General features: G+C 42.5%; 1 protein-coding gene across 6 annotated transcripts in view; it reads right to left on the reverse strand.

Moving 5' to 3' along the window:
- Positions 1-8,229: 8,229 nt before the first annotated feature.
- The window catches only part of Gabpb1 (GA binding protein transcription factor subunit beta 1), a 49,073-nt gene continuing 41,581 nt past the window's right edge, over positions 8,230-15,721 (reverse strand). For 3 of the 6 annotated variants that reach the window (XM_031371784.1, XM_031371781.1, XM_031371780.1), the window contains exon 9: positions 8,230-10,265. In XM_031371784.1, the coding sequence (XP_031227644.1) occupies positions 10,113-10,265 (153 nt within the window). In that variant the 3' untranslated portion in view covers positions 8,230-10,112. The remainder of the gene's footprint in view (positions 10,266-15,721) is intronic. The other 3 variants (XM_031371785.1, XM_031371782.1, XM_031371783.1) reach the window with 1 other exon arrangement.

Here is a 15,721-nt window from a genome sequence, read left to right on the forward strand (position 1 = left end):
GAGAGGAAGAGAAGGGAGGGGAGGGGACAGAAGGGGAGGAAGGGGAGGGGAAGAGAAGGAAGGAGAGGGGACAGAAGGGGAGGGAGGGAGGGAAAGAGAAGGGAAGGAAAAGTTGCTTTGCCAACAAGAAGTTGAGAAACCAGGCTGGAGAAACGGCTCAGCAGTAAAGAGCACTGGCTGAACTTCCATGGGATCTGGATTTGACTTCCAGCATCCATGTGGTAGCTCACAACCATCAATAATTCCATTTCCAGGGGATCTTACTCCCTCTTCTGGACTTGGTAGAGTTGAGGCACTCTTATCTGTGGGAGATTTTGAATGGATCACAGGTATGAGAGAACAGATTCAGAGAAACCCTACCTAGCAGAAAAAGGCCTCACCAGAAAGTTCCAGGAAGGCCTAAGAACCGGGAAGTGAAAAGGAAAAGGGCGAGTGACTGGCTGTCATCTTGGCAAATCTGGCTTTTATAATTCACAACTTCCAAGGCCAGCTTCTATGCCCTCTGCTGTGTAGAGTTTGCCAGTTCACATGTCTCATTCAAGTGGCCTGTCCCTCTGAATAGCTAGTTGCCTACAAAAGAACTTCTACAAATGCCAAATGCAATGTGGGTGAAATAAAGAAACCTCACCACTGTTACTCTTCACAGATATTACAGAAAGCAGTTTGGTAAAGTCAAGTAAAACCTAGCTACCCTAGACTAACAAATCATTCGCTACTACGCTGTAGAAAGCCAACACACGCATCCAACATGATGAGTGGGACGGGAGCCTAGTAGACTCATCATCAAAGAGACCAACTGCCACTTCTTCCAGTAAGTGATGGGAGCAGGCACTCAGGGAGTCCTGTGGAGGAGGGGGAGGGAGGATTAGAGGAACCAGTGAGAACTAGCCCACAGAATCATCTGGCTGGGCTCACAGGAACTTGAGAGATCAGGAAACCTGTGGAGCTCCGGCTTAGGTCCCCTATATATATGTTATGTATGGTTGAGTGGCATGGTGTTCCTGTGGGAGTCCTAACAGTGGAATTGGGGGGCTCTCTCTGACTCTTGTGTGTACTTGCGGAACCCTTTTCCCTATCCTGGGTTGCTTTATCCAGCTTTGACGTGACGGTCTGTGTCTGGTCTTATTGTAGCTTGTTATGCTGTATCTGGTTGAGGTCTCTGAAAAGCCTGCTCTTCTCAGGGGAGGGTGGGGAGGGCTGAAGTCAGGATGCAGTATATGAGAGAATAATAATAATAAAAAAATCTAACATGATGATGTTCACTACCATATAATAGCAAAACTATTATATGAAAGTGTTATTTCTAGACATAGAAAAATGGCATACATACACAAATGAAAATAAAAAACTTTTGGGAGGAAATTGTTATACCAGTAAGATATATTCACTCCGATTATTGTAGTATTAGCCACAATAGCCAAAATATAGGGTCGTTGTCGCCAAAGTACAACTCCCACTTCAAAGAGAGTAAGAGAGTTTATTCTGGAGCCAAACATGGTCCCTGGACTTAGGTTTAGGTTCCCCCAGTGTCTCCAGTGAGGTAGCAGTTTCAGGATGTTTTCATAGAAATAGAACAAAGGAAGCCATACATCAACCCACTTTTCAAATACATTGGTGGGTACATCAGGTAAGGGTCATAGTAAGATGGAGTCAATACTGCCGTAGGCCTCAGATTTTATCTTAGCCTTTTGATTGGTAGAAAACTAGGGTTTTATTAAGTTAATGCAATCTAAAAGGTTTTACCCATTAGTCACAGGATGCTAAGTCTGACACAGAGGTAGGCAAGAACTGGGTGTTTGGGGGTGGGGGATGCTAAAGGTAACCCAAGATAAATTTGTAATTAGACTCTGGACCTGCAACCTTCGAAGCTCTCCAGAGCCACTGAGGTTCTAATCAGCTGACTAGTCGTTCCAGACACAACTGCTTTCCAGGAATTCTTGTTTGCAGGGCCAACCCTCATGCCCTTCAGCAGATGAACGCCTAAGCACAAAGATTTTTCTCTAGAAAGTGATGTATTTACACAACAGAATACCCCACAGCCATAAAGAAGAATGCAATCTTGTCTTTTGTAGCAATATGCAAATAATGGAGGAAATGTTGACATAATCAATCTAGGAAAGACACAGGAAAACAGATACCACATGTTCTCTCACTCAGGTATGGAAATCTGTGAGGCTGATTTACAAGGATGGAAGAGCGGACATTAGAGATGAAGAGGAAAGAACAGAGGGAACAGGAAGAAAGGAAGGAAAACTTTTAGGGACAAGGAAAGGTGCTGAGGGGAAATGATACAGAACAGGGATCCTGGGCAGAAAAAAGATGGCTAGACATGGTCATTGTGCAAGGCATACATTATAGATACAACACCCACCACAAACCCCATTTATTTGTACAACTTGGTATGTGTTAGAGAAGATGTAAGTAAGGGCAGGGGATGTGGCTCACTTGGCAGAGCGCTTTCCTAGCATGCATGGAACCATGTGTTCAAACTTCAGCATGGCATAAGCCAATCAGGTGTGGACAAGCTCTCAGGAACAGGAAGCATGGTGAGAAGTTCCAGGACAGCTTGTTACATAGCAGGGTTCCAGGCTAGCCTGGGAAACATGAGAGTCTGTCAGAAACAAACACAAGAACACATATTTTAAATTCAGAAGTGATGGCTCAGTGGGTTAAGGCACTCCCACCAAACAAGCTGGTCACCTGTGTCTGATCCTCCAGGACTTGCATGGTAGAAGAAAGAAACTGACTTCTGAAATCTTCGCATATGCGGTGGCATAAGCACGCACTCATGCACACTCGTGCTCGCATGCACAGGCACACACACACACACATACAAGTAAATAAATGTAAAACACACACAGAGTAAATAAACATAAAAAAAAAAATACCAGTTAGCCAAAATTTCCAGTATACCAAGTGACAGCATTAACGCTGTTAAGAACCATATAAAACGCTGCCATTTATTTCTGAAAGGCAATATATAACAAAGCCATAAAGCAAAGCTATAAACAGAGGACTGAGGCACTTGTATAGATAAACCAGTACATACCTGAGAGACTGGACCGCCTCACCCTCAGGGTGGTGGAGGAAGACTTCAAGGAAATGGGATTGGGGAGAGGACAAAGAGATGTCAACCACATCAGTAGCTCCTATTCTTTAAGGAAACAGGCAGGGCAAGCCTGAGAGCCATTAGATTTGGGCAAGGGCTTTGTGCTTAGTGTGCTTCTGTGTGCTTCTCATCAAAGAAGAGTGAGAAACTGGTGTTCAGTTTATTCCTGGAAAGATAATAAACATATTGAATAATGTTTCCACGTGTGATGCTTGGAAGGTTTCTCTTTCCTCATGGCCACCTGCTTCAGCTAAGCTTGGATATCCTAAGGTAACGGCGGCTGTGCCCCCACCTTAGGGGTCTGCTTTGTGACCTAACAGGGCGTGAGGGAGCTTTAGAGAAAAGAGTGAAGAAGCCAGAACTAAGTACTAAAGAAAGCATACTTGAGCTCTGGTCACCATCAGGGACACAAGAAAAAGTCAAGACTGCACTTTTCTGAGTTGAACTCGCGGGATGCAGCTTGTCTCCACTAGAGGCAGAGTCCACGCTTCAGCTGGGACAACAGCTTCCCCTTACTCTTAGCATTGTAACACTGCGTAGAAGTGTTTGAAAATACAGTTCCCAACAAGACTAAGGATTTTCTTTTTAAAGATTATAATTTCACTCGTGTGGCTTTCTTAAAATACCATATTTTCCTATAAAGATTTGCAGTTTGCATCTAACTCTACACCGGCATGATAGAAACAGAAAGGCTGGAACAAAAAAAGCAAGTGTTTTAACTGGTATGCTAAAATGCATAAGAAAATCATTCTCACCGAACAGTCAAGGTGTTTAAATTATCTATGAAATTCAAAATGGTAATCCATATAATCGGTGGTAAGGATGGGAGTTGTGTTTATGTAGTGGTACATATTCCTTTTTTTGTTTTTAGATATTTTCTTTATTTACATGTCATATGATTTTTCTTTTCCCAGTTTCCCCTCCCAGGAACAAACAAACAAACAAGCAAACAAAAACAACAGGAACAAACCCCTGTTGGCTCTCCCTTCCCCATGCTTGCCACCCCACCCTCTCCCACTTATTGGCCCTGGCATTCCCCTACACTGGGGCACAGAACCTTCACAGGACCAAGGGCCTCTCCTCCCATTGATGATTGATTTTGCTATCCTCTACTATACACATGCTGCCAGAACAATCAGTCCTACCATGTGTACTCCTTGGTTGGTGGTTGAGTCCCTAGGAGCTCTAAGGGTACTAGTTAGTTCATATTGTTGTTCGTCCTAGGGGGCAGTGGTACATATTCTAAATGAATAAAATAGATCATATATCAACTACGAATATGAGATCAAAACTATTTAGATAAAAAAAACCAAGTAAGCAAATAATAAAATTCTGTAGACAGAACCCTAAAAACCAGGTTATTGTGTGGCTACATCCTCCTGATTAAAACATTCCCTGCTGGACTCAAGAAACTATGGAGACTCAGACCTTGGAAGTTCAAAAAGTTGCAAGAATCTCAAATCCCACCTCCCAGAAAGAGAGACATAAAACAGTAGACAATGGGGGAGGCGTTGTGGGGAGGTGGGGAGGGGACCCTCAGCTGCAGCTGCCTGCAAGTTGTGCCTGCAGCTCCAGGGGTGCAGCTTTGGGGAGCCAGCCCCCATGCAGGGGTGGGCTTTTGGCAATGCCTTTGAATCACCCACGCTCCTGTTAGGAATGCTAATAAACTTACCAGTTCCTCCTGCAAGAGCTTGGTGAACTCAGCTCTTTGATGCTGTTAGTGTCCTATTTGGGGTGAGGAGGTATTTGTGCTTGTCTCTCCCACAAAAATCAACACAACAAAGCTGTTTTCATTTTCTTCAGGAAAGCAAAAAGGGGGGTTTTGCCCCAAAGGTAATATTATATTTATCTAAAAAGCCGAAGGACCCTAGGAACCGTATCCTATTACATTCCATATTTTGATATCATTTGTTTTCATCGAAGTAAAATGTTTTCAAAGAAATGTTAAGGTATCAAATGAGCAGGAGACACAAGGCCACATCTACTGTCTGTGCACATGGGAAATCTGTTTTTAAGAAGTCACAAAACTATTGATATTCAAGTCTTAATTTGGTACTAACACAGTTCTGGCGGCACTAGCTTGCTTTTCAGGGTAGAGAGCAATCTGATAATGGAACAGGAGTGCTTGCGTCAAAGCCAATGTATGTGCATCATGTGCTCCCATTTAACATGGAAAAAAAACAAATAGCAAAATAGCGAGCACAGCTTAAAGCTACAACAGATTAGTTATCTATAATGAGCCAAGTACAGCAAATATTATTTAGTGAAATAACAAGCCTATTAGTGAATCCATTCCTAAATTGAGTTGACAAGATGGAAGCGTTATTTATTCAGTAGGAACCAGATGAATAGAAAAAAAATTTTTTTTCCTGTTTGCTATATAAGCCCAAGCACTAATGCTTTGGGAGTCTCTCCATATGGCACTGTGGTTTTATCTGAAATTGCTTTCCTTCTTCTTGTATTTTTTTTTTTTTTACCTTGACTCAAGTTTCAAGGTCTTTTCGGGGTATAGAAAAGCACAAAGCAATTCAAACTGTGAGGAAGACAAAAAGAAAAGGCTCATCAGGCTAAAGCACTCACAGCTATTTCTGTCACTGCACTAGTGTGTTATGGTCAAGGATTTCTTCCCACTGTCAATAAGTATCACCATAAATGAGGGCGCTGAAACACATCCTGGCACACTTTCCACTAAGCATATGCTTTAAGGGAATACTCTGGTGTCGCTCTTTGTATTGCAGGTTGGCGTTTGTCGTGTATTTCCCCTTGACTCTCTTCTCTCTGGAATTTCACACTACTGACTGTCCCGACTCCTGTTCTCCCAGCACCATCAAGAAATAAAGCAACCCGAGGCCGGGGAGAAGGCTGTCAATAAAGTACTTAACTTGCACGCACAAGAACCTGAATTTGATTCAGAACCCACGTTTAAAAGGCCAAGAGTGGTGGCTGGAAAGATGGTTCATTGGTTAACAGCATTTGCTTTTCCAAAAGGACCTGGGTTCAGTTCCCAGCATTGACATGGCAGCTCACACCAGCCAGTAACTTCAGTTCCAGGTGATTCTGTGGCCCCATCAGTGCCCTCTTCCAAACACTGCATGCACTTACATACACAGAGGTAAAACAGCCATTTATTTTATGTATATGTACTGTAGCTGTACCTAATAGTTGTGAGCCTTCATCTGGTTGTTGGGAATTGACTTTAGGACCTCTGCTTGCTCCGGTCAGCCCTGCTCACTCTGTTCCTGCTGGCTCCATCCCAAAGATTTATTTATTATTTATAAGTACACTGTAGCTGTCTTCAGACGCACCAGAAGAGGGCATCAGATCTTATTATGGGTGGTTTGTGAGCCACCATGTGGTTGCTGGGATTTGAACTCAGGACCTTCAGAAGAGCAGTGGGTGCTCTTACCCGCTGAGCCATCTCTCCAGCCATTTCTTAATGTCTTAGATTTTCTACAGACCTAGGATGTTGGTTGTCTTTGGTTCACAGGGCTTATTTTCTTTCGTTCATTTTCATGGTATAAATGACAGATTAGTCAAATTCTTCTTATTCTCCACTGGGTTGTGTGTGTGTGTGTGTGTGTGTGTGTTAGCACATGTGTATGTGTAAATGCCAGAGAGGAAAACTTTAGGTGTCATTCCTCAGGCAGAGTATATCCTCCTTTTTATAGACACACTGGTCAGGAACTGGTAAGGGTAAACTAAACTGCCTGGCCCTCTGCCTCTGAGTGTGTGTGCATACCTGCACACATACACACACACACACACACACACACACACACACACACACATGCACACACTTCTATGTCCATGCTCATGACACTGTATGTGTGTAGGGGTCAGAGGACAACTTGCTGAAGTTGCTTCTCTTCCACCATATGGATTCAAATGCAGATCTTTAAGTTCAAGCTCGGTAGCAGAGCCTTAACTCTATGAGCCATCTTGCAGGCCCACACAAAGAAATGGCAATGAATGAAAACCAGTTGAGAAGCAGTCCTTGCAGGTATTCCTCAAATGAGACTTTCTGAAAGCACACAGACTAACCCTAGTCCAACCACTAGAGACACTCAGAAGCCAAGCATGGTGGGGCACACGGAGGCTCAAGCTACACAATCACTTTCTCCCCAGCACACCCACCCACCCACACCCCCACACCCCCACACCCACAACCCCACACCCCCACACCCCATGGCAAAAAAGCCAGGTATGATGGTATGCACCTGAATCCCACCTGGAAGCAGGAGGACGAGTTCAATTGCATGCGTGCATGTGTGTGTGTGTGTGTGTGTGTGTGTGTGTGTGTGTGTTTTCAGTATCTAGAGAATTAAAAAGAATTTTCTGGGTGCACAGCAAAAAATGAAAATGAAACCGAACTCATTAAACCCTACAGTTAATGGCTTCATTTTCTCGTCGACTCCTGTAAAGAAAGGCTGATCTCAAGCACTTGTTTACAAACAAATGTCTAGTAGCCAGCCCTGTGGCCTGGAAACCAATTGTAGATTACTGAACATTTTTATTTCCTATTCCATCAGTTATTCTAGTCCTCAGGACAGAAGAGCACTGAAGCTTTCTCAGCCTACGTGGAAACTGTGAGAAGGAGCTGATAACTGAGGGGTGGGGCATCTCATCTTCACTAGATTCTTGTCTACCGGTTGCTTTCTCAGCAGTGAGTCAGATGAAGATTTTAGAGACAACACTGTCCAATGTGGCTCTGGAGACAGCAAACATCTCAAAGCTTCCTGAATACTTGTTACTCCCACATCCCATTGTTTTCTCACATCACGTGGCTTGCTGTTATTATTGGAGATCACGATTACATCCTGTATCACATGGTCACCAGCAGAAGCCATGCCTGGGAGTAAAAGCAGCACACACGAGCTTGTAGCTGCTTTGTTACCACCTTGTAGCTATTCCCTGGAGTGAACAGTGGCTCCTTCAGGTCAACACAGGGAGAGATTTCTGTTTGTCAAAACCGAACGCAATGGCAGGTACTTATTTATGGCCCCAGAACTATGAAGGCTGAGGTGGCAAGATCACAAGAATTCATGACTTGGAGACCAGGCTGGTAACAGCAAGGCTGCATTTCAAAATGAATAAGTCTAATGTCAAATTTAGTGAAAAACTGGAAGGAATTATCTTGTTTTATTTCTGTTGTTTTTAAAATTATTTGTCATACCATTTATTTCTCAACCTGTGGGTCACAGCCCCTTGAGAGTCATATACTCCTTCTCAGGGGTCACAGATCAGATATCCTGAATATCAGATCTTGACATTACAATTTATAACAGCACACAAAATCACAGTTCTGAAGTAGCAACAACAATACTGTAATAGAGTTCCTCACTACAACAAGAACTGTATTAAAGAGCTGCAGCCTCAGGGAGGTGGCGAAGCACGGCTGGAGAGGCTTCCTGTGGTCTCCAGAAAGACAACTGAGAGAAGCTGAGGCTCAGACACTTCGTTACACTAACTCCCGTAAAGACACGCCAGGGACGAACCAGCACATTCGCAAGCAAGGCACGAGGAGTCTAATGGTTTTCATATGGCAGAATGTGGCTCAGATTATATGTGCAACAGGATTAGAACCAGAGTCTCACAGAGTCAAGGACCTGCTCCAGTACTGAGCTCTATCGTTCACATTTTAATGTGTGAAGAATGTGCAGTCAAAACACGAGTCTGCACGGAGCTATGTGGAAAGTTATTTAATTGTAAAATAGAAAATGAGGCCAGAGTACAGTCTCTCGAGGGTAACTGGTTCTTTATACAGATAAGCTAGAGAAGCCTGGGGGGGTGGGGAGGGAGGGAGAGGTTAAACATTTCCATAAAGCAATACAACAAAACAAAATAATAAAGAGCTCAAAGTTACATTTTACAAAAGAGAATGGAATAGTCTGTCAAATGTCCATACATTTTGGAATTGACAATATTGTGAGAAAGTCGCAGCACAGGCCCGGAGCGAGCGTTCACAGGGAATAGCGTTAGACACACCCATAGTGGCACCAAGTACAAAAGGTCCTGCTCGGCATACAAAAGCAATTTTCCATAAGAATAATTTCTTAGGGGGAGGGGAGAAAGTCCATGAAATATTTCAGAAACCCAAATGCACTGAGTTTGCCAAAAACATTATCTTAAAATCCAGTGCCTCCCAATGCTCATGTGGAAGTCTTGATGGAAGGAAGGCACGGAATAGTCTCACGTCCTCATCACGCACTTTTCAGAAAAGCATACATTGTACAGATTCGAGTTCTCTTGCAAGTTGCTCCAAGAACATTGTCATGGTTGCCAGTAAAACCAGTTGCGAGCTTACTCACTCTCAATGACCGACAGAATGACAGCAGTGCCTTTGTTTTTTCTTGGTAACTTTCATCGTCTTTGTGGGAACCATAACTAAGCAAGGGATGCGTTTTAAAATCATAAAACATGCAGGATATGTACAAACAAAATTTTAAAAATATTTGCTTCATATACATGTAAATCTACTTGCATGTAGCTGAAATCGAACAAATATAAAATTTCTGCTTCCTAAAAAATGTTTTCAGAGAACCTGAGACAACTTAAAAGCTGTACAAAAGTTCCTGGGAGAAATCTCTTTGCAGAGTTTTTCCAGCAGCAGTCCACCATAATTGTTACACATTTGGTCTAATAGACGACCACACTTAGGACTTCTGTTTCTGAGAAATTAAGTCTGCACTCAAATCAAAAAGACTTCCCCGTAACAGTGGCTTGCTGTGGTTTTTGGATCTCGGCAACAATCTTTATCAACTCATTTATAACTGTAAAAAAAGAAACAACCAAAAAACTATTTACAGAATTCAGTTTTAAATACATTTCACAAGTTCTAAAGTTTTATATTACAAGAATTGAGAGCTCATGGCTTAAGTCCCATTATCAATCTGTAGCATTTTCTATTATTCAGTATTCCCATGGCTGTGTCCTTACTGTGTATACAGTTCAAGACTGTATTCTTTCTGGACAAAAGGTAAAAGCAAACTGGTGTTCATGGTAGCTAAACGGCTTCTTTGTTGGTCTGGAGGCGTGTCATGGCCTCCAGCTTCTGCCTGTAGGCCTCTGCCTCCTGCTCCTTCTTAAGCAGCTGCTGTCGGTATTTCTGGGCCTCTCGGTTGGCTTCATCCAGCTGTTTCTGAAGCGCTTCTCTCTCCTAATTTAGAAAAGAAAGCCGTGTTTTCAATTTTTGCACAAATACATTCACATAACCATGTGTCCTTCAAAAGAACATGGCTCTGCAGTGAGCGCAGCCGCTGCCTACGGCCCCTCCTAGACATTTTATCTTTCCAACCAAGCCACACAGAAACCCCCAGCTCTGTTTTCTGAATTATGAGAGGGAGATTATTCATTAATTCCAAGAAAAAATTTTCTAATTTCAAAGTATTAATAATAAATACAAAATGTACACCTGTACTTCTTTATGTACTGAAGGAAGTTATAGAAGACATAAATGGAAAGTACAAACACAGCCCTCATCTCTCCTTAGAATGAGTTCCTACAGATGACAATCACACAGCCAGTGTCTACCACAAGACTGAGCAAAGGCAACCCCACAAGTTGCTTCTCCCGTGCCAGGCTATGAATGAGAAAAGTGATCCTCAAAGATGATGGATCCTTCCCAAGAGCACCATGAGGACTGGGCTTACAGGATTCAAATGTCACTAATTCCAAAATGAACCACGCTCCTCTACACTACACAATATCTGAGCTCCATTCTAAGGGCACTGGTCTAGACTTGTAAAGTCAAACAGTGGGCAGTCCATAAAAGGCTACTCAAACAAACTTCTACCATTAAATGGGCATAAAGTGCTTTAAATCTTCAGTTATTAAGAACCAATATATACAGAGGCAGTCCAATGAAAACAGCCTGCTGATTTCTTCTCTTTATTCTGCGTCTATTCAGTTAAACAAGGAAAAAGGAATAAATGCTTCCAAGAACTTTTTTTTTTTTTTAAATCAACCTCTAGTAAGTATATGGAGAAAAGATAATCCACATATGTCCAGGCTCAGGGAAGTTTCCTGTCTTAGGAATGAAGTAATCTCATCACAAAGCCCTATGATCTGCTGGTGAGATAGGGGACAGAATATAACTATGAATTACAGAAAAGGCGGGACTTACACTGAGCAGCACACATGCCCAGAAGGAACAAAGGGTAAGGGAGGCAGGTCCAGAGAAGGACAGTCCTCCTAAATAGCCACTGTCTCCTGACACTGGCTCATTTTAAGTACCCAGACTTACCAGGAGGGGTACAGTGCTCACTCTCTCTCTCTACTCTCTCTCCCTCCCTCTCTCTCTATTTCTCTCTCCTTTTCTCTTTCTATCTCTCCCTATCTCTTTCTCTTTCTCATACATACAACACACACCCTCACCCTATGATCCCTCTCATTGCCCTATAATGAGAATGAAGATTCCTAGGGGTCCATCAAATACGGAGTGACTGAGAAGTCCACTAACGGAAAGGCCTTTATTTCCAGTTTAAGCAACACCCAGGTTCTAATCTAATACTTTATATCCCTGCTGGGCAGTGGGGTCTCTTAGACACATCCCTAAGGCTAGAAAAAAATGTCAGCCAGAAAGGTGAAAGTTGGAAACACTTAAGAGTGGGGCCTTGGTGGAAGCAATCAACAAGGGAATTGGCTGTGACCTTTGCAGGACTCTGAGTCTGTCAGTGATGGGATAGAGGTGAAGGGTAGAGCAAGATCTACTTCTGGGAGGAGCACAGCCATGCATAAGTGTCTTTAAAGGTCACCTATATCATGCTCACTTTGGCAGTGCATGCACTAAAACTGGGTGAAGCAGAGATTATCAAGGCCCCTGCCCAAGGACAGCATGCAAACTCATGAAGCACTCCATAATTTTACTCCAGCTCCAGGGGCATCTGATGCCTGACTTCATCAGGCACCAGCACTGTGGATAAACACATACACATAACTAAAAACTAATAAAAATAAATCTCTTTAAGATTATATGTGTTAAGAAGTAAGATATTTTAGTAGTGAATGTTTTAGATACCCATAAACATTTCCCCAATCACATAGGAAATATTAGAACAAACTGACTATAAGGGATTATCCAGCATTGGCTATTTATTAACACCTGGCATTTACAAAGGGTTTGCTATTACTGAAGACAAAAGCAAATGGAGACAAACAGTAAAAGTGTATGGCTTACTCCTATCTTCCATATCTCATTTCAAACACACGTGTGTATGCATGCATGTACACACACACACACACACACACACACACACACACACACACACACACACCCTACCCTGCTGGGGATCAAATCCAGAGCTCACACTTGCTAGGCAAGTATGCAAGCACTGAGCAGTAAGTAAAACACATTCTAATGCAATGAAACAGCAGCTCCCTATCACCTACTAGACTAAATAAAAGACTTATTTCCCTGCATTTCCTTTGTCTAAGCAGTAAACCACAAAGACAGAGATCCACGGGATGTGCTGAATATGCTGAGCATGAGATTAACACATAAAACCTTTTCATGTTGTACTTCTGGCTTCTCAGAAGTACAGGAATACGGAAAGAAAAACTTTTTGCCATCTCACTTCTCAAAGCAAGTAAAACTCTGAAAAATGGAAAATGCTAATATTTTATCTTCGTTTCTGATGTCAATGACTGGATATATTTCATGGAAGAACAGTTTCTTTAAATAGCACTTCACACATTAACAGTACAACAGGCTGACACCTGACATTTTTAAATATAAATGTTAATCCTATGGACTGAATAGTTTGTAGTAAAGCCACACTGGTTTTAATATTCTGGTTTAATATTTAATGTATGTGTGTGTGCGCTCATGTGATACGGCATGTATGTGCTCAGAGGACAACTTTCTGTGGTCAGCTTTTTTCTTTCCACCCTTACACTTGGGGGTCAAATGCAAGATGGCAGGCTTGCACTGTGAGATGCTTCCTGCTGAACCATCTTGTTGGCCCAATTTTGATATACTATTATCATTGTATGTATTTGGGTGTCTTATCTGCATTTGTGTCTGTGCACCGTCGTAAGTATACAGTATCCAGGGAGGCTAGAAGAGGGCGCCAGAGTCCCTGGAACTCCATAGAACTCCCTGTGAGTTTCTATGTAGGTGCTAGGAACCATGGAAAAGGAGCCAGTACTCAGCCTCTGATTTTATGTAGCAATAATCCGTGAAGATGTGATGTTAAGGTTCTACTCTAGGGATTGTTGGTGGTTGCTCAGCATGCAGGAAGCTCGGTGTTCATGTTTCAGCACTGAAGGAAAATAAAGGAGTTTGACACCAAAGACTTCTAAGAAAACTAAACCCTAATTAATAATCAAGATTGATGGCGCAGGGCAGTGGTGGCACATGCCTTTAATCACAGTACTTGGGAGGCAGAGGCAGATGGATTTCTGAGTTTGAGGCCAGCCTGGTCTACAGAGTCAGTTCCAGGACAGCCAAGGCTACACAGAGAAACCCTGTCTCGAGACAGGAAAAAAAAAAACCCACAATCAACAACAAAAACTCAAGATTGATGGCAACAAGATACACCGATTATTATACTAAATTATAATATACCAGGATCATTAAGTAACAGAACCACAAGATGAGGGGTGATTTCAGCCCCCTTTATTTTCAAAGATGAATCTCTAATTCTGACTTAAAACAATGGTGTGGGACAACTTGATCACTTTACTATGTAAGTTTCTAATACTCAATTTTATGTCATTGTTCTAGCTACTATAAACAGAAGGACATAATTACAACATACACTTTAGGTAACCCCTAATAAACACCATTCATGGGGGATTGACTGTTCACCCTTGTACTCAACCTGCATTTGTTCCAACTTCATCTCTTTCTTATCTTTCAGACAGTCTCGCTAGGTAGCCCTGGCTGGCCTAGAATTCACTTGTAAACCAGGCTACCTTCAAACTCACAAGAGGGGATTAAAGGCATGCATCACCATGCCAAGCTTTTCTTTCACTTACTCTTCATAGCAATCAATTGCTGATGCTATTCTGATATTCCTGTTCTATCTTGTTGATGGAGAGGCTATGCCTTGAAAAGTCAAATTAGCGGGCCAAGGTCATACACTCAAAATATAAGAAAATTCAGGGCTGGAGAGATGATTCAGTGGTTAAGAGCACTGACTGCTCTTCCTGAGTTCAAATCCCAGCAACTACATGGTGGCTCACAACCATCTGTAATGAGATCTGACGCCCTCTTCTGATGCATCAGAAGATAGCTACAGTGTACAGAGTGAGCAGAGGTCCTAAATTCAATTCCCAGCAACCATATGAAAGCTTACAACTATCAGTACAGCTACAGTGTACTCATATGCATAAAATAATAAATAAATAAATCCTTAAAAAAAAAAAAGAAAATTCAAACCTATAGTTGAAGCCAGACCCATACTCCCAATGATCAGGTATATCTTTAGGTTTCCATTAACACTACACTTTATTATTACTTTTATTATTGTGTGTGTCTACAATGTGTGTATAAGCTTGTGTGCCATGTATGAGGGCAGAGTACTGCATCGGGAGTTGATTCCCTCCTTTCACCTGTGTTTGTGTTCCAAGGATCCAACTTAGGTCCCCATCACACACACACACACACACACACACACACACACACAGAGGTATATGTGCATGTGGAGTTACAGGCAGTCGATCTCAGGTCCCCATCACACACACACACACACACACACACACACACACATAGAGGTATATGTGCATGTGGAGTTACAGGCAGTCGTGAGCTGCCCGACATGAGTGCCATGAGTGGAATCTGGCTCCCTGCAACAGCGGTACATGTTCTTAATCACTGAGCCATCTCTCCCAGCCACTAGCTGTATTTTTTTTTAAAATTAAGTACAAAGGAACTATAAATACAGTTCCCAACTACTACAACTTATGCCAAGTTTCCCACATTTAGGGGTCAGTACTGTAATGATCCATGCCCTGGGAAAACCTGATTCATAATCATTTCGTGATCATGGATCTCCCCTAGCAGGTATTAAATATTTATTTAATTATTTGTATGTGTGCACGAGGCTGAGCCCTTGCGTGCACTTGAGTACAGGTGCCTGTGAAGACTAGAAAAGGGTTCCTGGAACTGAAATGACAGACAGTCACAGGCTGCTTGTGGATGCTGAAAAGCAAGCGCAACCCTCTGAAAGAGCAGCCAGTGCTCTTAACTGCTGAGCTGTCTCTTCAGCCTCAAGTCCCAAGATAGATTTTTTTAAGAGAAAAGGTAAGCCAAGTACCTGAGCTATTTGCTTGGGCCTAAATATTGTCCAAATGTGATAAATGATCTAACTTTTATAAACACAACCACACCCAATCATTTAAAACTAGCTGTGGCTGCTGTCCCCACTGTGACAGACTGGGACAGCTACAGAGGAGTCAGTCATATGGTTCATAAAGTTAAAATTAGCTCTATCCAGCTTTCTCCATAAAGATACCACTTTCTACCCCAGCTCTAGGAAAACTCCCTGCCCCAAAGGACATGTGACTACACAGAACTTTAAGCCCTGACAAAAGCAAGACAACCCAAGCATAGCTGGAAATGCTGTGATCTCAGCACCGGGGAGGCTGAGGTAGGAAGGAGGACTGGTTCAA

The sequence above is a fragment of the Mastomys coucha genome, unplaced genomic scaffold (genome assembly GCF_008632895.1).
Source record: "Mastomys coucha isolate ucsf_1 unplaced genomic scaffold, UCSF_Mcou_1 pScaffold15, whole genome shotgun sequence".
Classification (NCBI taxonomy): domain Eukaryota; kingdom Metazoa; phylum Chordata; class Mammalia; order Rodentia; family Muridae; genus Mastomys; species Mastomys coucha.